This window comes from Mus pahari, chromosome X (genome assembly GCF_900095145.1).
Source record: "Mus pahari chromosome X, PAHARI_EIJ_v1.1, whole genome shotgun sequence".
Lineage (NCBI taxonomy): Eukaryota > Metazoa > Chordata > Mammalia > Rodentia > Muridae > Mus > Mus pahari.
The window spans coordinates 81,775,621-81,797,439 of record NC_034613.1 but is presented as its reverse complement, the minus strand read 5'-3'; the positions used below and the strand labels follow the sequence as shown (position 1 = coordinate 81,797,439).

The following is a 21,819-nucleotide window of genomic DNA, read 5'->3' as shown; positions in this document are numbered from 1 at the left end:
AGCACTTAACTATGGTTTTTGAAAACTCTGGTTATAGAACAGAAATAAATGCCAGACATTTTTTTCCTTAAGATTCATGCTTGGTTTTTAATGTTAGCTCTGATGTTCACTGGATTGACACCATAGGAACATTTTCTCATTCGAGCCTTCATTTTCTTTTGTGTCAAAGAGGGCTGAATTAGTTCTTCAGTTTTCTTTTGTAATCACGTGTATGTTTCCTCACTGCTTTTAGGCTCTTGAGCCCCAAAGTCAAAGAGAGCAAGTTTGAGCCCCCAAAACTTATTAGATGCTTTGTACCTTAATCAGTGGCCCTATTTCCCCTGTCTTCACTACTCTGACATCCTCTACCTAGTCCAGACAAGCAGATGCTGCCTTATATAAGCTTGACTGACCTACTTGAAGTACTTTGTTTTAAGCACAACCACTTTTTTTTTTTTTTTTTTGCAGCCTTAGACCTGGTGCTATCTCTTTAGTGCCCTGGGAGTAGGCTTGATTTTGATTCTCTCATATTCTCTTGAAGTCTAGGTTTTGATAATGTTAGCCCTCTAAATCTTTAACAAAATTTGAGGGGAAGTCAGATCAGCCAGTTTAACCAGAGGCCTGACGCAGTCATTGCTCACTGAACGCTTCAGCCCCTCTGTCATCTACTATTTGTTGTATACTTGCTGGAAACCCAGGACTACTAGACTTTCACTGGAGAAACAAGGTCTATTGGGCCTGAAAGACTGTTGACAAGGACTAGGTGCTTTGGCCCACGTTGGATTTTTTTTCTCTTGAGTAGAGAGAAATCAGGAAAATCACTGGAAACCACCTTTTACTTTCTGATGGACTGTTTAAATGCAGATTCTTCATTGCACAGGAGACACATTGTCTTTGGAATTGGACACTAACTTCTGTCTTAGGTCATATCAAGTATAATTGAAGGTGATTTAAGTGGAGTGAAATATGTTTTCCCTGTGTTCTCTAGATGTAGGAGCACTACTAGAGTGGATAAATGATGTTCTCGTTCTAGCCACCTTAGCCAGACGGTCACATTTGGATATTAGATCCATTAGTTTCTGTTCCAACCTGGCTCTTCCCCGTTTCCTCCCCCCATCCACAAATCCTCTTTTTTCCCAGCAAGATTTTAACACGACATCTGTCAAAATGGATGAAAAATGACTTCTCCTTCTCTTTGCCTTGCCCACCCACCCTCTGGCTGTGATGTTGATGATTATAGAGCTATCATGTGGGTGGTACAGAGGACAAATTCTTCATGCAGTTCTAGCCCCCTCCTCCTACCCTTCTGGAAGCCTATGGGCTTTCTAGCCAGGAAACTCCAAGACTGAACTTCAAATCACAGACTGGGAAAAAACTGAAGCCTTCAAGACTATTCATAGTAACCCAAGGGGGAAAAATTAGAATTCGAATATGGATTTGAAGATCATTTTAGGTTACCTAAGTGACTTGGCACTGCTTGAGTTCTTCCAGCTTGCCTCTAGCAACAACCAGATTGAAGTTGGAAGCAAGCAGGTCTTGATGTCCTAGAGATAAGAAAAAGGAACTGTTGTCATTGTTTCCTACATTAAAAAAGGCTTTTTCTTACCTTTTATCTCTTTTTCTTTCTCTGATAACCACAAGATACATATGTTTATCTGTAATAAAAATCTAGTATAAAGTGAAAAAAATGTAAAAACCAAGTAACTTTAACAAGTCTGTAAGCCACATAGATACATATTGTATAAACAGATTATTTGGCAACATAGTGGTTTACAACGGGAGGGAGATGCCAACTCTGATCCAATTCAGAGCTTGCCTGGTTTTAGGATGCATGGTCACCATAGAAGTTTTAGAAAGAGGTTACCAATACTGTTTGTTGTAGATTAAGCAGATGTTTCATAGCCAGTGCACAAGTGATGTTACTTTTAGAATTATACTCTGCTTGACTACTTTAACTTCCCCTAGTTGTTACTTTCCCCTAATCCTAAATAGAAATTAGTAAAAGAGACAGAGGGGGAGGGGACACTGGTTGGAGGTATAAGTGAAAGGACTAAAGGGCTGCTGACCCAAGATCACATAGAGAGAAGCAGCCTGGCTGTAGAGTATGGCTGCATCAGAAGCACGTGTAGGATTGTTACCTTCCTACAATATTCAATTTGGCAATCCAGTCTGAGATTGTAGCTCACTTGTTTAGTATGTGTAAAATCCTGGATTTAATCATCAGTACCACAAGAAGAGAAAGAAAAAAAGAAGGTCCTTGCTCAGTTAGAGGCAAGGATTAGATCAGAGATGGGACTAACTTATACAGATTGATGGCGGGGAGTTACTAAATATTCATGAGCACAAAGAATGTTAGCAGCAAGGAAAACTGAAAAAAAAAATACATCAATCTATTCCTTATAGTAGCTTAAAGAGGAGAGAAGAAGCATGTGGGAGGTGGAAAACTAGTTAGGAGACAGCTTGAGGTAATGAGGGCCAGGTCTAAGAAGGGGTAATGGAAGTGAAGAATAATCTCATATCTGAGAGGGATAAAGAAGGAAGAAAGAAGGACATTCAATAGAATTTTGTAAATTAGGAAAACTTAAGAAAAGGAATATGACACATTTTACATTTCATTGGAAGTGATAACAGGCATTTGCAAGGATAAAACTGGAGGCGTATGGCAGGCTAATGTAATGATAAAGGATGATTTCTCTGGGGACCTAAATAGAGAACAAAACCCAAAATATCTATTGATTTGTTTTTAATGGAGCAGCCAACGGCTAAAGTGTAAAAACTATCCCTCAGTTTTCTCAAACAATCTGGGGAAATGCAGGCAGTAGGCTATGCTTTAATATATTGCCAGCCAGTCCCTTGCATGGGTTCTTATTTTCCTCAGCAATGGACCTTTAAACCATCCTTTAAGCACAAAGGAAGGGAATGAAGAAGTAAACTGCAAAAATGAAATCATTGTCCTTTGTCCCTTGCAAATCTAAAGTAGTCATTTCAACAGAATGCCCAAACTGAGGTAATTGAGGGATTATATTTAGTTTCAGTGTGCCACTGGACTGATGGAAACATTTAGACAGGGGGCTAGGTAGATCGCTCAGTTCATAAAGTATTTACCGTATAAATATGAAGAACTGAGTTCAGATGCTAGCACTAAAGATTGGGTTTTGTGCCACATACTTGTTATTTCATTCATTAATTCATTCTTTTTTTTTTTTAGATTTCTTTTAAAAATTTTTTTATTAGATATTTTCTTTATTTACATTTCAAATGCTATCCCGAAAGTTCCCTATTTCATTCTTATGACTGTGAAGACAAGAGGTCCCCAAGCCTTGCTAGCTAGCCAGCCAGTCGAACTAAGTTTGTGAGCTCCCTATTTCCTGAGTGATTCTATGTCAAAATAAGGTACATAGTCTGGGGAGAGATGGCTCACCAGATAAAAGCTCATACTTCTTTTACGGAGGGCATGAGTTTGGCTCCCAGCATCTCTGTGGGGTGGCTTACACTCACAAGTAACTCCAGAACCAGGTGATTCAGCACCCTCTTTTGGTCTCTGCAAACACCCACACATGTGTATACGCTATCCTAGACAAATAAAAAAGTAAAATAAGATGCACCTGTAGACACGCACACACACACACACACACACACACACACCTGTAGACACACACACACCACACACACACACACACACACAGAGAGAGAGAGAGAGAGAGAGAGAGAGAGAGAGAGAGAGAGAGAGAGAGAGAGAGATTCTGTGATTAGCTGTTCTTGCAGCAGCCTGGGTTATAATTTGTCAAAAAATGCATAATGGTTGTCCTTTAAACACTTTTGGCTAAATAGTCAAGAGTCTAGTTACAAAGCTCTTTTAAAAGGATAACTTTTCTACTCTGAAAGAACATAAAACCACAGTTTTAGATATACTTAAAGGGGGCCAGGAAATGGAACTTGGCTATTGTTCATGCTTAGCCATTGAAAAAAGGGGCCATCTGAGGGGAAAAGGACAGAAGAAACCTCATACCCTCTCTTGATAGCCTTCCTTTTTCTGCTGTGTATATTTCTAGAAGGCAGAACTTGCTCAATTACCATAACAACAGTTGGAACATTTGTTATTCTTTACAACATATTGTGGTTTATGTTTAAATTGAAAACAAATATTTTGTTTTATGTGCATGGGTCTTTTACCTGCATGTAAGTATGTATACACATGCCTGATGCCTGTGAAGGTAACTGGAAAGCATTGGGTTCCCCCTCAAATTAGTCTTAGACATAGTTGTGAACCTCCATGTTGGTGCTGGGAATAAAACTTAGACATTCTGGAAAAGCATCCAATGTTCTTAATTGCTGAGCCATCTCTCCAGCCTCAGTAGTTTATTTTTAAATGTATTCTTCTTGATAGTAAACTTTAATATTTTGCTAGCCAGTCAGGCTAATTAAATATCTATTTGGGGGGTTATATTTTTCAGCTGGAGGGGAAGAATGAGAAGACTAAAGCAAGTGATAAAGTTCTTGAAAACTGAGTGAGGGCTGTGATCCTAGGGTGTTTTATCCCTTGTCATTGCAACTTGACATTGGGCATACCTTTTACATGACCATACATATTCTCAGACATACAACAACTGCTAATGAAAGCTTTGTGGATACGCAGGGAATATTGGAGGCAGAGGAGCCAAACCACATAGTAGCATAGGGGTGTCTGGGGAAGAATGAGGCATCAGAAGATAAAAGAACAGCCCCCAGATGACAGAAGTTTGCTTGGTCCTTCATGGATCAGCAGTGTCAGGATCACAAAGGACTTCCTTTAAGCCCCAGTTCAGACCTACTGGATTAAAATAAGCTTTCTTCATCCCTTTATTCATATGCAAGAACACCGTTAGTGAGGGTGCTTGAAGCACTGTGTGCCCCACTTACTGGTAAATCTTAAAAGGAATCAGTATATGTTTGGTGCTGCATCCATCGTGCTCTGGGAATTGGAAGATATTTTGTTAGATATCACAGGAGTATTATCCTGTGGCCTAGAAATATTTGTGTTCCATAATATAGTAACTAAGCACCATCTCTTAGCTTTATGTTGAGATTTCAGGAGTAGAAGCAATTGGGAATTAGGACTTTTCTGTGGGAAACGAGGCATAAAGCAGAAGGAGAATAGAGAATGGAATTTGTGGTAGAGCCACTCCCAAATGACTTTTCTTGGCTTTCTTTATAAGGATCTACTGCCAGCTTTATTTCAGTTTATTTCTCTGGCTGTTCTTTGAGTCCACATGTCCCTTTGTTATTAATTTTTGAGGTTTATGGCTTTTCTCATAGTTCTATCCTCTGAGACAAGATTTCTTAGTTTCAACATTTTCTTCTAACTCCTAGAACTTTCTGTCTCTGTTCCTCTGACTTGTCTTGAAATTCCAACATATTTATATACCCAATTAACTATCCTCCATTTTAACACATTTACAAGCATATTTGTCATCAACCCTTTTCCTTTAACATTTTCATTGTTTCCTCACATAGCGTATGTTTTAATAACCACACTTAGGATTGATATCCTCTCCTGAAAATCAACTTTGCTCCCATTTCCTTCAAACTAAATTCAAGTCACTTTACATATATATACCTCTTGATATATACCTCTTGTTTGCTTAACCTCATTCTTCAGCCTCAAATACCCTTATATTTCCTTCAGCCTATGTTACTATCTTTTCTATACTTCAGTGCTCCATAAAACCTTTCCTGGAGATAAATAACTGTATAGTACCTCCTACCCATCAAGTCTTATACTGAGCTATTAAATCTAAGGCATTCTAGGTGTTATATATCCATCATGCTAACCCACCCTCTCTATTATCTTGCCTGTGAAGCAGACATTATCCTGTTTCATAGATGAAGAAGCTGAAGTCCAGTGTTGCATAGTTGGAGTCTTTTGCATTTGGCTTTGTAATATTGCACTCCTCAGTATCTCTATTACATACTGACAGCACCATTTGGGTTTGTTCCTTTAACTTTTCCATTTTTCACCTCATATCTTCACTGCTATTTTCTGAAGTAGCAAAGTCCTGAATAAAAGGTAGGTTTTGATGTTGTTTGAGGGGAATAATCTCAGTGAGCAGATGTATGCACACAGTAGGCCATTGAGTACATGCTGAATGAGAAATGAATGTGTAAATTATATATATATATATATATATATATATATATATATATAGTAGCAAATTAAAATTTAATTCTATACAGAAAAGGAATCCACATAACCAATTTTAGCCAACATTTAATTTACTTTTATTTATTTAATTTACTTTTACCCAGAAAATGGGAGAAGAGTATTCTTTTCCTCTGACAGGTATTTATGGTGAATGAGCACCAGAGCCACATATAACTTCAAGCCCCTCTGGATTAATTATCTTCATCACACCTCTGCACACACAACAGCTAGTTCTTGGCTCCGTGTTTTATAGCTTATGCAGCAAGTAGGAGTGTAGAACTACATCACATAGCTTGCAAGTTAAAAGTAGATGCTCTAAGGAAAGACTGTATCTGCATTTGAATTTTGTTTTTATACATGGTGTCCTGAACAGAGGGTCAGTATTCAAAGCTAACAAACTTTTGACACTTAATCAAAGGCTGGAAATATAGTTCCAACTATAAACCCTCATGATCCTCTAGGCTTGGTCTGTCTGGGATTAATGAGCTGATTTTACAACATTCAGTTGGGACCCATCTTTGAAGGGAGAGGGGGAAACTTACCTATAAGTATTTTTTGTTGTTGTTGAGACTACTTTTCACATCAATTTGACAGAATACTTTACAGAAACAAAGTAAGGGAGAAATTTATTTTGGTTCATGTTTTTAAAGGGTATAGTCTCTCTTGGCAAGGAAGGCATGGAGGCTGGGTTAGCTCTTTCTGTAGCAGCAGGAACATGTATCAGTTTGGTTGTATCTTAGCAGATCAGGAAGTAGAGAGCTTGGGCTCTTATTAGAAGTGGGTTTAATTTCCATGGTCTGCGTCCAGGAACATCCTCCATCTAGGTTCAGTGTCCCAAAGGTTCCATAAATTCCTTAAAACAGCACCACCAACTGAGATCAAGTTTTCAAACACATGAGCCTTTGTGGGGCATGCCACATTCAAAACATAGCAACCAATGACTAGCAATTCTCTTTCTCCACTGAGACCAGAACCAGCAGACATTGATTATTTTCTTTGGAAGACAGCAAGATCAACATAAAAAGGAATCTCTTTAGGGAGCAGATTAAAATTACTTTCCTGAGCGTTCTTTAAGACCATTCATTTTATAATAAATGATAGCACTCTGTATAAGTGAGTCCATATTAGTAGTATGGTTCGATGGTCCCTAGGTCTAAAGACCTGTTTCTGAAATTTATGCATTGTTACTGGCTGAAAAACAAGTTTATTTCCCTGAACCTCAGTTTTTCTCATCTTTAAAATATGGGCAATAATGAAACACAGCTCATTTAGTACAGATTATGTGATGTGGTGGGTAAGAAAACAAGTTGTGAATAGTAAAACTCAAAGCATTTGAAATATGTTGTAAAAGGTCCTGCTGGAATGTCTGTACTGAACTTTTCCTGTGCCTTAATTTTTGTGGAGAACATAGAGGTTAAAATGCTGAACCAAAAAGTGTGTCTTAGGCAGGACCTAAGGGGCAGTATACCTACATTAACCAAGACAGAAGCTCAGTGTATATTCATATCTACATATTCATATGTGTGTAATGTTCTGCTTATTCATTTCCTGAGAAGACTGTAGCATTAATTCTCTGGACGTTGTGTTATATGACAGGTCTGTTTTGGAAATGGTATATATTCCACACATTAGTGTCTGTTATCTTTGAAATGTTTTACCTTTGGTTTTATGGAACCATGATTTCCTTAGGCAGACATTTCCTTCCTCAAATAGGCTCATGGGAAAGCTTATTTATAAATGACATGGTCAGTAACTCAGTACACACAGAGAGTGAGAGTGTTTGAGTCTCCTTGCCAGGTAGACCATATGTTGTTCTCTAATTCCAAAATGTGTTTTCACAAATGCTGGGATGACCAGTAGTTACAAGGTGGAAGAGTTCGGGGGGGGGGGGAACAAATGAAGGTTTAACACAGTGGTCAGTAGCTAGAGCGAGACAGTCTACCTCTCACTCCATCCTTATCTATATGTGCTTAAAGGAGTACCATGGCTATATGTGTTTTTGTTCATGTGTATGTGGTAATGGACTGGATGTTTGTTTTCTGTTGTGTGGAGCCCATTCCCAATTTCCATGAAATTGAATGACCCAGGTTAAAATTAAGGACTATGTACACCCTCTGCCTTATTAAGTGAGCTTCAGGTTCTGCTTTAACCTCTTTATTATCAGAATTTTTTATAATCTATCAAATGAAGCAGACAGATTCCCTATATATGCTACAGGATAGTTGAACAACTTCTCAGTGCATATTTGCAGACTTGAGTTTATCAGGCATAGCATATCACATACTCTTAGCACATGGGATGTGATGGTGAGAACTAAATAATATACTGCCAACTCTCAATTGATCAGTTTCGGAAGGAGAAGAACGGGAAAGGAGCACAAAGAGTTGAAAACAAATATGCCTGTGCTTCATTTTAGTCGCTGATGCTAGACCGGCCTTCCTACTTTAAAGATCCAGGACTGGTGTAAAGCACCAAAGAGGGAGAATAGAGCTTTGTTTATTTGTTTGTTTTCATTTTGGGAAGAGGAGTTCATGAAAATAGATAAAAGCATGATTCTTTGTCCATATTCTGGATTATTCTATATATTTGCTAATAGAGAACCAAAAGCATTGTTTGTCTTGTAGTCCAATATAGCATGCATGTTGGTGTCATTTTCCCTTCATCACCACCTCTCACCACTGAAACATGTAAGCGTTACCATTGGATAGTAGATTTGTGTGAAGTAGACCAGTCAGATGTATGGACTGAACACATTCTCATTTTGTCTCCTAAGCTGATCACTGGAGATTCCATCGTTAGTGCTGAGGCAGTATGGGATCACGTCACCATGGCCAACCGGGAGTTGGCATTTAAGGCTGGCGACGTCATCAAAGTCTTGGATGCTTCCAACAAGGATTGGTGGTGGGGCCAGATCGACGATGAGGAGGGATGGTTTCCTGCCAGCTTTGTGAGGGTGAGTGCCAGCCTTCACTCTGCTCTTTTCTCCTTGGCTTTCCCTACATGCAATCTTGTTCTGCTCATTCCTCTCTTGATGGGTTTTCTTTTGTCTTTTCATTTCTTTTTCTCTTTCTCCTTCTCTGTCTCTTTTGCTTCACTCTTACCCCTTTCTTTAAACCTTTAGAGTTTTCTTTTATCTCTTTCTTATTTTAGTTGCATTGTCTGTTGCACACTTTTTTTATAAGTCACTTCCTTTGTCCAGTCTTTCCTTTCTAGATTTAACTTGGATGGGTTTTGAGGGTTTTTTTTTTTTCAACTCTATAGCTATAAAAATTTTTCTTGCCTTTCGTTTCCTTTTTTTCATCTACTTTATTTTCTATATTCCCCATTTTGATCCTTCTTTCTAGATCCTTCTTGTCTCTTCTACTCTTCATTTTTGCTCTCTTCTCTTTCTCCTTATATCAACTATACTTCTTTCCTTTTTTCTCTCCTAGAAGAAAATATGAACTATTATGTACTGTCACAGTCTTCAGCTATTAATGACAGAATATGTACTCCCTGTTTTTCAGGGGCAGAGATTACTCATCACAGGTCTTACTTCTTATAACACAGTCAAATGGCTGGGATCTAAGACATGCTGTGTATGGGAACAGGAAGCCTGTAAAGGTTTGGAAGGCTTGGGTGGTTTGATGCTTTACCTTAAAGAACGGGGCACATTAATGAATGGTGTTCCTGTGAGGTCTCTGTTTTCAATAGGTCACCTTTTAGCAGGTTGCTGTGGGAAATTTTCACTGGCCATGTGTCTGAGCTCTTGGCTTTTCTTGAGGTTGTTATTTTGAATTTGTTCTTCAATTATTGGAAGGGCCAGTTTTTCCCATCTGCAAACTGGTCCTGGCGATCTTTTTCTGGCCAGGGGATATCACAATGAATGGGAGACAATGAGAATTTCTTTATGGCAAGACAAGTACCATGAGGGTGTATTAATGGCCACCCTTGCTATAGCCTTTTGTTAGTTCCTTCTGGATTGTCCTTTATTCCTTTTATAATTTTTTTAAAAAGAAGTTCTTTGAGAATTTCATACATGTATATAATCAAAGATCTTTAATTTTTCAGTACTGAAGAATGCAGAACCTCATACATGCCAGGCAAGTGCTCTACCAACTAAGATGTATCACCATCTTCATTGTTGGTTTCTTCTGCAATATAAGACTTAAGTGTTCTGGGCCCCAAGCAAAAGGTTAGAGGGGCATTGACTTTTGGAGAGCAAAGGACTTTTTATTTACATGGAAACACTTTCCTCTCTCACAATTCCCCTTCTCCTTCTCTGAGAGGATGGGATCCCTGGGTGTAATTTGAAGGAAGGAGCAAAGCATTGGATTGGAGTTATGAACTTGGATTGCAACTTCATTAGTTCCTACCAATATGTTTTTAATTGTTGTTACTTTTTTTGGCAAGATTTTCAACTACAACATAGAGGTCACACAGCAGACTTTTTCCTAAGGACATAATGAGCTAATGCATGCTAAGAAAAGATTTAACACAGTTATACAAGCATAAAATACTTGAAAAATGCTTACCTATGTTTTAGTTTTTTCCATAAGTATAGTTGTGATCATTTTTACCACCTTACTAGCTCTGCCAAGGTCCACACTTCAAGGCTGACCATATTAGTTGAAAGGGAAACCCATTCTTGTAGGGGATATCAACTTATAAAGCACAGTTGATTGACTAATAGGATTTAGGTGTTGGCTTAAGCAAGGAAATGAATAGAATTGTCTCCTGTCTCCTTTGGTGCTGGGTGTTTTCTAATGAAATATCTAATCCTTTATTCTCTGCTTAGGTTGCCTATCTTATTAATGCTTTGAAATGTTATCGGTGTCCTGATCCATCTTTAGTGGCTGATAAATCAGTCCCTAGGGTATTCAGAATGAACCCATCAATAACCACAAGACATAAAAGCTGGTGTGAATCTTTATGCACATAGAGCGTGTGGCTCCTGTGCTGCCCAGCCTCTCCTTTTAAAAGGCCGATTAAACCACACTTAAATATTAATGTGTTTTGTTTTCAAGGAAATAGACCATGGGAAAAGGAGGAATATTGAGCAAGTCAAGATGACTTAATGAAATGAATGTCAAGGTCAATATTTAGAGAATATCTATGAACAAGCACTGATGGTTTTAATTAAAAGGCTAAAAGGAGTGATATTTCAGGCATACATCCACAGTAGTCACTTCATATAGAATACCCAAGAAACAGACTAGTAAAACGGAAAATCCAAATAAAATATCCAGTCCCTCCAAATCACTGAATCCATTTATAGTCTAATCATCTGAACAGTTTTCTTATAAAGACATGCAAATAGTTAATAAATATTTTTTCAAATGTTCAATATTCTCAACCAACAGGAAAATATAAGTCATTAATAAAGCCACTTTGAAATAGCATTTCACCCCATTCAGAATGGTTAACCCCCCCTCTCTCTGTCACACACACACACACACACACACACACACACACATCACACATGGAGAGGATGTTGGTACAGATGCATGAATGTGCACACAAAGTTATACAAATGCTAGTGAGAACATGAGGAAGAGGAACTCTTTGCTGATTGGGGGTGTAAACTTGTGTAGTCACTATAGAAATGAGAATCAATGTTTCTTGAAAATGAAACAGAACTACCATCTAATTCCAATTATGTACCTGTGTGAGCTTTCATGACTGATCAAATTCCTGACAGGAAGTAACTTAATGGAGAGGTGGTTCAATTTGGCTTACAGTTTAAGGGAACATGGCATTATGACAAGGAAAGCATATGTTTTCATTCTCTGTTGCTGTGATAAACACCAAGACTAAAATACATTAGGGAGGGTACTTTCTTTTTAATTAATTAACATCCCAAATGTGACCCTCTCTGGGTTCCCTCTCATAGAGTTCTTCCCTTCATCATCCCTACACTTTCCTCTGAGGGGGTGTACCACCATCCTGGTACATCTAATCTCTGCAGGGTTAGGCTCATCCTCTCCCACTAAGGCCAGACAAGGCAGCCCAGTTAGAGGAATGGATTTCACAGTCAGCGGACAACTTTAGGGACAGCCCTTACTCCAGCTTTTGGGGGACTCACCTGAATACTGAGGTGCACATCTGCTTCATATGTGCCAGGGGCCTTTGTGTAGCCTGTGTACATTCTTTGGTTGATGGCTCAGTCACTGAGAGAGCTAGGAAGTGTATTTTCATCTTATTAGTTTTAGGCCATCATTGAGGGAAAACAGGTCAAGAGCTCATGAGCTCATGGCAGAAACCGGGAGGCAGTAACTGAAGCAGAGACCATGAAGGTGTGCTGCCTTCTAGCTTGCTCCCCATGGCTTGTTCAGCTTGCTTTTAAAAAAAAAATAGATACTTTCTTTATTTACATTTCAAATGTTATCCCCTTTCCTGGTTTCCCCTCTGAAAACTCCCTATCTCCTCCCCCCTCCAGCTGCTCTCCAACCCACCCACTCCTGCTTCTTGTCCCTGGCATTCCCCTATACTGGGGCATAGAACCTTCACAGGACCTAGGGCCTCTCTTCCCATTGATGACCGACTAGGCCATCCTCTGCTACATATGCAGCTAGAGCCATGACTCCCACCATGTGTTTTCTTTGGTTGGTGGTGTAGTCCCTAAGAGCTCTGGGGGTACTGGTTAGTTCATATTGTTCCTCCTATGTGGCTGCAAACCCCTTCAGCTCCTTGGGTATTTTCTCTAGCTCCTTCATTGGCGATCTTCTGCTCAGTCCAATGGATGGCTGTGAGCATCCACTTCTGTATTTGTCAGTCACTGGTAGAGCCTCTCAGGAGACAGCTATATCAGGCTCCTGTCAGCCAGCTCTTGTTAGCATCCACAATAGTGTCTGGGTTTGATGGCTGTATATGGGATGGATCCCCAGAGGAATGGATACAGAAAATATGGTACATTTACACAATGGAGTACTACTCAGCTATTAAAATCAATGAATTTATGAACTTCTTAGACAAATGGGTAGATCTGGAGGATATCATCCTGAGTGAGGTAACCAAATCATAATAGAATACACATGGTATGCACTCACTGATAAGTGGATATTAGCCCAGAAGCTCAGAATACCCAAGATACAATTTGCAAAACACATGAAATTCTAGAAGAAGGAAGACCAAAGTGTGGCTACTTCCCTCCTTCTTAGAATGGGGAACAAAATACCCATGGAAGGAGTTACAGAGACAAAGTGTGAAGCATAGACTGAAGGAAGGACCATCCAGAGTCAACTTGCCTTCTTATACTAGAAGGCTCAGGCCCAACTACCTAGTGATGCCACCACCCACAGTGAGCTGGTTCTCCAGCACATAGCAATGAGCAATTAATAAAATACCTAACAAACAAGGCCACAGGCCAGTTTGATCTGGGAAAATCGTAGGTTGAGATTTCCTCCTCCTTGGTGACTGTAAGTCTGTTTAAGTTGAAAACTGAGGCTAACTATGACAGCATAGCAGCAGAAATGTGAAATGCCTGTTGTCCCAACTCAAGAAGCAGAGAAAGATTAATGATTATGCTAAGTTAACTTTCTCTTCTTCATTCAGTCCAGGGTCCTAATGTGGTGCTATTTAACATTCAGGGTGGGTATCCTCTCATCAGATAAACTTTTCTGAAGGCATTCACATATACATATCCAAACGTATATTTCCATAGAGAGTCTAAATCCTGATAAATTGTCAATAAAGAGTAGTTATCATAAAACCCAGAGCACTCTCAATTCGACCACAAAGAATGTGCACATCCACATTATTATTGTGCTGAACTATTTATAATAGTTTTTCAAAAACCAGGCTTGATGTCTATCAACAGATGATTCTATAAAGAAAATGGAATTAGAGTGTATACAGAATGTGATTTTATTTAACTGCAAAGAAGAATGTAATTTTCAGGAAGGTGAATAGAAAAAAATAAAAGGACCATGATAGGGGAAGAAGCACTCTTAAGGGGCCAAGAGAAGAAAAATAAGGTAATAGAATACACGATGCATGTGACATGAGAGAAGAAGAGTAGATATTAGGCCAAGGATGAAGATAAACAGGAAGAGCTGGGAGGGTAGGAGAGAGGCTTGGAGGAGGAGAGAACATAAGAATAAAGTATGTATCAAAATGCTATAGTGACATCTGTTACTTTTCATGCTCAATAAAAGAAACAAATTTCAAAAGAGGGAAAGCCCCACTAAAATGTAAGCTATCTTAATAAGACTCCTTAAAGGTAAGGTCTGGAAATTAGATTTTTCTTTTTCTTTAATCTGTGAGTTTTGACCTCTTTGGCGTTGCATGTCAGATATCCTGAATATCAGATATTTACATTACAACAGTAGCAAATTATACTTATGAAGTACCAAAGAAATAATTTTATGGTTTGGTGTCACCACAGCATGAGGAACTATATTAAAGGATAGCTTTTATTTTGTAGCTTGTGTTTAAACACATCGGTTATTATATTTCTCCCAGAAAATATACTGTAGAATAAAAGACACAGATGTAATATGAATTTTTCTAGTAGTCACATGAAAAAGTTAAAGTTACAGGTGAAATTAAATTTCATATTATATGTTCTAGTATCTTCAATATATTATGGAATATTATATAATACCACTATAAAATTAATAATGATATTTTATTAAGTTTTGGGAAATAAGGTATATGTAGAAGATATCTCAACTCATGCTAGTCGCACATGACTAATAACTACTTTCTCAATAACACAAGTTTAGAGTGAATAATGTGGTTACAGATCTGGACTGTTAATGATAGAGCATAAATCATAACTTGGAAGTCTAATATTTCTTATAATACCAATGTTTATTCCTTATATATTTAAAGTAGTATCCCATGTCTGCTTCATAATATATTCAGCAGTGAACATTTGTTACTTTTGTGATGTTTTTGTTTTAAGAACTGAGTCACGTGGCTTTAGTATCTTCCCATTCATTGGTCAGCTTAAGTGAATTAGATCATACTGACTATCAGTCCTCGTATCTGGCTGTAGAAATCATTACCTACTTTCCTGGGTTTATTTCCCTGGGAGGTGAGAACAAGCTGCTGATACATGATTGTGTTTCTAAGTAGCCCATGGTAGCATTTTTCCTCCTGCTAGGCACCAATTTCAAGCCATTCAGTCTGCTTCCCTTTGATGCTGTGCAGAAAAGAAGCCTTTGTTCTGACACTGGGCCATGGCCTGCGGAGAGCATATGTTAAGGCAGTTTTATATCGGATACATAACACATTGTTATTAGTGCGTGCTGAGGTCTGCCTCATGAGGCATGGATTTGTTCAAAAAGTAAATAGTTGGCCAGCAAGCTGACTCAGCTGGTAAAGGTGCTTACAGCCATGCCCAATGACCCAAATTTGATTGCTTGGACCCACATGGTGAAAGGAGAGAAACAACTGGACTCTGGCAGTTTCTTCTCTATCCTCCATGGCATGTGTAGCACGCCCAACTCACTCCCCCCAAACACCTAATAAATGGGTATATTTTAGAGTTGTATACATTTTCCTTGTTTGTTTTTCCCCATTTGTCATGCCTTTGTTTTTAGTTCTCAATTTCTTTGGTATCTCATTTTCCTGAAGGTTGTCACATAGAAGAATTGCCTGAAACTAGGAAGGTCATTCAGGAAAGTACCTGCTGTACAAGCATGAGGACCCAAGTTTGGATCCCTAGAATTCATATAAAAAGCAGGGCCTAGTGTCATGCGACCAGAATCCCAGGTTATGGAGCTTGGCCAGTGGTGGAGTCCAGGGAGACAGGCAGATCTGTGAAGCTCACTGACCAGCCAGTCCAGAAACTGAATCAATGAACTTCAGGGTTAGTGAGAGAACTTTTCAGCCAAAAAAGTTTGGAACAATGGAGGAAACACACCTCATGACTACCTCTGGCTTCTACATGTTCACATAAGAAATCACACACTGATACTAACAGGCACATAAAAAATACCATATACCAAATACCTCTCTCTCCTCTCTCTCTCTCTCTCTCTCTCTCTCTCTCTCTCTCTCTCTCTCTCTCTCTCTCTCTCTNCTCTCTCTCTCTCTCTCTCTCTCTCTCTCTCTCTCTCTCTCTCTCTCACACACACACACACACACACACACACACACACATACACACACACACACGTATGATGTATATGATGTGTGTTTGCCAGAACTGGCTAACTTACATGTAACTTGCATGCACACAAGGACTAGACAGGCAATTTTGCCAAATGAGGCAGGTTGATTCAAGAGCTAAGGTTCCAACTGGCAAATTCCTGCCTCATTTGAAATCAGTAAAGTATGACTTTGAGTAGTTTCCAAGTGATATGAAGTGGGGGTTGGGGTGGGAAGGGTAGGACGCCCAAAGGAACAAAATCATCTAATTTTTCAAGAAAAATTAATTAAAATTTTATGAAGGTGTAGAAATGGCTCAATGGTTAAAGAGTATCGCATTTTCTGAGACCCGAGTTTTATTCTCAACACCTGCCTCATTTGGCTCACAACTTCCTCTAACTCCAGTTCTACAGGGACCTGATGCTTCTGGCCTCTTCAAGCCCCTGAACTCACATGCACATACCCCCACACAAATTACATGACTAAGAATAAAAAAATAAATATTAAAAAAGAATTTCAAGTTTTATGTAATAACTATCTCATAGATTCACCTTGGGACAGGTCTGTGGTCCCCAGGTCCACTGCATGTGAACATGACTATCTGAGTGTCACCTTGCTGAGGCTCTGGTTTAGCTGTAGGGCTACTGTATCTTGAGTTCATGCTAATGATTTGAGTCCCTGGAGGGGGACTCAGTGGGCTAAGACACGGAGGGGCCTGGAGGCTTGTTGCTTGGCAGACAGGTTGCATGGCGGGTAGGTCTCCTCAACCTGATAGTTTGGAGACTACCAGGAAGCCTGGGTTGCTTGGGTTTGGGATGAGCTCCCAGGGAGAATATGGTTGTTACTTCTTGAATTTGGAGTGCCTCGAGGGTGCACTCTTAGGTTTGTTTAGGTAAGTCCAAAGTTCTGAAGGTAGGGAGCAGCCGGTCCTTCAAGTGTTTGCTCCTTGTGTGCTTGGGAGTGAGATGGAACTGAGTGTTGGTTCCTGGGAGGGTCTAGGGAAAGGAGAAGACTAGAGCCTGGAGCCCAGAGTCCTATAGTGTGTGGGGGTGGGGATGCTTGAAAAAAAATCTCAGGTCTGAGGTCATACCACAATCTAGTCCTTGCCACAGGGAGAGACTTCTGAGTCTGTAGATTGTCTCATCTCTCACAAAAATCCATTGATGGGCATGAACCCAAAAGCTGGAGGAGCCAGGATAGAACCAACTCATTGTGGGTGGTTTTTCTTCCTGGGCTGGTGGTGGTCCTGGATTCTATAAGAAAGCAGCCTGAGCAAGCCATGGGGAGCAAGCCATGGCTTCTGCATTAGTGCCTGCCTCCAAGATCCTTCCCTGTTTGAGTTCCTGTCCTGACTTCTTTCAATAATGAGCAACAATGTAGAAGTGTAAGCTGAATAAACCCTTTCCTCTTCAACTTGCTTTTTGGTCATGGTGTTTCATCACAATAATTTTAACCCTAAGTAAAACAGACACCATCACTCAAGTAAAGAGAAAGATCTGAGAAAAAAATCTTTACTATGTTTGACCCACAAAACATACAAGGGAATGTTGCTCAGTGATGGTCAGATTAAAAGTTTTTTATTTGCCAGTGGTCGAAAACATGCTCATGCGAGAAAGAACTCTGGACCCCAAAGTGAGCAGGATTATATAGCCTGTAGAGATTATCTTTATATATTATACAGCCAAAAATCACAATTACATCATACCATAGGCAGGCCAGAGGGAAAATGTTTCAAAAGTTTCTGTTAACAAAGTCTTCAAAAGCTTTAGTTGATTAAATAATTTATTCTATGTTGTAAAACATAGATCTCTCCAAACCCAAAAATATTCATATGGAAAGAATTAGAATGTTCTGCTCATTGTAATATGGAGAGCAGTGTCTGGGAAGGAATTGAATGAAACATTAGCAGAAGTTAGCTAAAGCTAGTGTAAATGGAGTCACTTTAGACAGTTACCTACACATTTAACAGAGTGTTAGTATCTAGAATGTACAAAGAACTAAACAAACAAATTTCCCCTAAAAATACCTCAACAAACCCTAATCATCAAGAAAACAACCCAATTAAAAATTGGGGCCTGGAATAAAACAGATAGACCTCAAAAGGAGAAATACAAGTGGCTCAGAAATAATTGTTTTGTTTAATGTTTAATAAGCTTAGGTATCAAAGTATTGCAAATTAAAGCTACTTTGAGATTTTTATTGTAGCCCAATGAGAATGGCTAAGTTCAACAACAAGTTGAACAAAATGATGACAGATGTTGGCATAAATATGGGGAAAAGAAACACTTATTCACTCATGGTGGGAGTGCAAACTGGTACAACTACTATGGAAATCAGTGTGGATGTTCTTCAAAACACTGAAAATAGATCTACCACATGCTCCAGCTATACCACTCTTGGGCATAACCCAAAGGATTTTATATCCTACTACAGAGTTTATATTCATGTTTATTGATGCTCTATTCACAATAACCAGGAAATGGGAACAGCCTAGATGTCTTTTACTTACACAATGGATTTTTTTTCTGCTGTGAAGAAAAAAATGAAATTATGAAGTCCATAGGTAAATGGATGGAGCTGGAAATTTTTTGAGTGAGCCCATACTGGAAAGGCAAACACTGAATGTTCTGTCTCTTATATGAGGATGCCAGGTTTAAATCTTCAGATACATGTGTTTAAATGAAATACCTGTATAAATCAGGAAGCCAGTAGTGGCCTGATTGGGTAAGCTTTCAATAGAGAGGAGATAAGTTACAGATACTATAAAGTGGGAATGAGGGATGGAGCAAGCATAGTTACATGGAATGGGACAAAGGGGTAGAGGACTTAGTAAGGAGAGGGATAATTAACACTAAAACATGTTTAAAAGTCATATGGAAAACTACTAGTATAGAAGCTTCCATGTATATGAAATTTTATGGCTCACAGATGTTTACAGAAAGGGTCAACTAATTCAGGCCTATTGCATTATCCAATTGAACCAAATCCAGCTAAATGAAAAGTTAAGCCAGAACCTACTTTCTTTTTTTTTTTCCAGATATAATATTCATTTATTTTGCCAATTAAATTTTTGTATGCCCAATTTTTTACACATATATGTATGTGTATATATGCATATGTATATACACATACACTATAATGAGGTGACAGTGTCTTTCCTAGACACCACAAGTTGTCACATACAAAGCCTAGTACAAAGAAAACAGATCTGTAGTCCTCCCTTCATTTCCAAAGATGTATGTGGACTGTGCAGAGGCTGGAGTTGTTGGTTTGAAAGCTGCTGCAGACATTTAGGGGATCTGGGTATTCCATATATGTGCCACTCTCCTGCCACCAGTGTTAACCTTTCCTTCTCCCTCTCAGGTGTACTACTTAACCGTTACTATAATATGAAAACCTTGAATTTTTCCTCTTTTCCATCCCAGCTACAGATCTAAAGTGAGGGAATAAAGGCTTCAAGATAGGATGTGACCCATCAAAGATTCTGTAGATCATTAGAATTCTGTTGAACCACTCTCCAATTAGCACTTTGGGTTGATCATTTAGTGTTATTTATATGATAGTACATTATCCTTTACAGATATTTTTGACCCTCTAAATATGCATGGAGAATGAATGTTCTTATTTTGTTTTTCTTCTTCTTTATTTAAATGGGGTATGTTATTTGAGAGATTTTAGTTATGTAACCGAGGCTGACCTTAAATTTATGATCCTCCTGTTTCAGTCCTAATATTGCTTGATTTATAGCTATGCGCCAACATATTCTGATCAGAATTTTCTTTATGTAGCATAAAAATCCTCAGTACTACCCGTGAACCTTACTTTGATTCCTATGGATTGTCTAAGAGAAGCTACAAGTATTGTTATGTGATCATTTGATGTACTAATTCATTATTTGTGACTGCTCATATGCCTAGTTTAAGAAAGTAGATTCTTTTTTTCCTTTTAATTATTTTATTGGATATTTTCTTCATTTACATTTCAAATGCTATCCCGAAAGTCCCCTATACCTTCCCCCCATCCTGCTCCCCTGCCCAATCACTCCCACTTCTTGGCCCTGGCATTCCCTACTATGGGACATATAAAGTTTGCAAGACCAAGGGGCCTCTCTTCCCAATGATGGCTGAATACGCCATCTTCTGCTACATATGCAGCTAGAGACACGAGATCAGGGGTTACTGGTTAGTTCATATTGTTATTCCACCCATAGGATTGCAGACCCTTTCAGCTCCTTGTGTACTTTTTCTAGCTCCTCCATTGGGGACCCTGTGTTCCATCCAATAGCTGACTGTGTGCATCCACTTCTGTGTTTGCCAGGCACTGGCATAGCCTCACAAGAGGCCACTATATCAGGGTCCCTTTAGCAGAATCATTCTGGCATGTGCAATAGTGTCTGGGTTTGGTGGCTGATGATGGGATGGATCCCCGGGTGGGGTAGTCTCTGGATGGTCCATCCTTTCGTATTAGCTCCAAACTTTGTCTCTGTAACTCCTTTTATGGGTATTTTGTTCCCTATTCTAAGGAGGAATGAAGTATCCACCCGTTGGCCTTCCTGCTTTTTGATTTTCTTGTGTTTTGTACATTGTATCTTCGGTATTCTAAGTTTCTGGGCTAATATCTGCTTAAGAGTGAGTGCATATCTAGTGACTTATTTTGTGACCGGGTTAACTCACTAAAGATGATATCCTCCAGATATATCCATTTGGCCAAGAATTTCATAAATTCATTGTTTTTAATAGTTGAGTAGTATTCCATTGTGTACATGTACCACATTTTCTATACCCATTGCTCTATTGAGGGATATCTGGGTTCTTTCCAGCTTCTGGCTATTATAAATAAGGCTGCTATGAACATAGTGGAGCATGTGCCCTTATTACCAGTTGGAATATTTTCTGGGTATATGCCCAGAGAGGTATTGCTGGGTCCTCCGGTAGTAATATGTCCAATTTTCTGAAAACCAAAAAAACTGATTTCCAAAGTGGTTGTACAAGCTTGCAATGCAGCCAGCAATGGAGGAGTATTCCTCTTTCTCCACATCCTCGCCAGAATCTGCTGTTACCTGATATTGATCTTAGCCATTCTGACTGGTGTGAGATAGAGTCTCAAGGTTGTTTTGATTTGCATTCCCCTAATGACTAAGGATGTTGAACATTTTTTCAAGGGTTTCTCAGCCATTCTGTATTCCTCAGTTGAGAATTCTTTGTTTAGTTCTGTACCCCATTTTTAACAGGGTTATTTGAATTTCTGGAGTCCAGCTTCTTGAGCTCTTTGTATATATTGGATATTATTACTCTATCAGATTTAGGATTGGTAAAAATCCTTTCCCAATCTGTTGGTGGCCTCTTTGTCTTGTTGACAGTGTCTTTTGCTTTACAGAAGCTTTGCAATTTTATGAGGTCCCGTTTGTCAGTTCTTGATTTTACAGCACAAGCCATTGCTGTTCTGTTAAGAAATTTTTTCCCTGTGCCCATATCTTTGAGGCTTTCCCCCACTTTTTCTTCTATCAATTTCAGGGTCTCTGGTTTTATGTGGAGGTCTTTGATCCACTTAGACTTGAGCTTTGTACAAGGAGATAAGAATGG

At 39.0% G+C, this 21,819-nt stretch overlaps 1 protein-coding gene across 6 annotated transcripts in view; it reads left to right on the top strand.

The window, feature by feature from the left end:
• The window catches only part of Arhgef9 (Cdc42 guanine nucleotide exchange factor 9), a 150,801-nt gene that overhangs the window by 55,358 nt on the left and 73,624 nt on the right, over positions 1 to 21,819 (top strand). For all 6 annotated transcript variants that reach the window (XM_029534076.1, XM_021187595.1, XM_029534075.1 and 3 more), the window contains one exon: positions 8,934 to 9,113. In XM_029534076.1, coding sequence (XP_029389936.1) covers positions 8,934 to 9,113 — 180 coding nt within the window. The remainder of the gene's footprint in view (positions 1 to 8,933; positions 9,114 to 21,819) is intronic.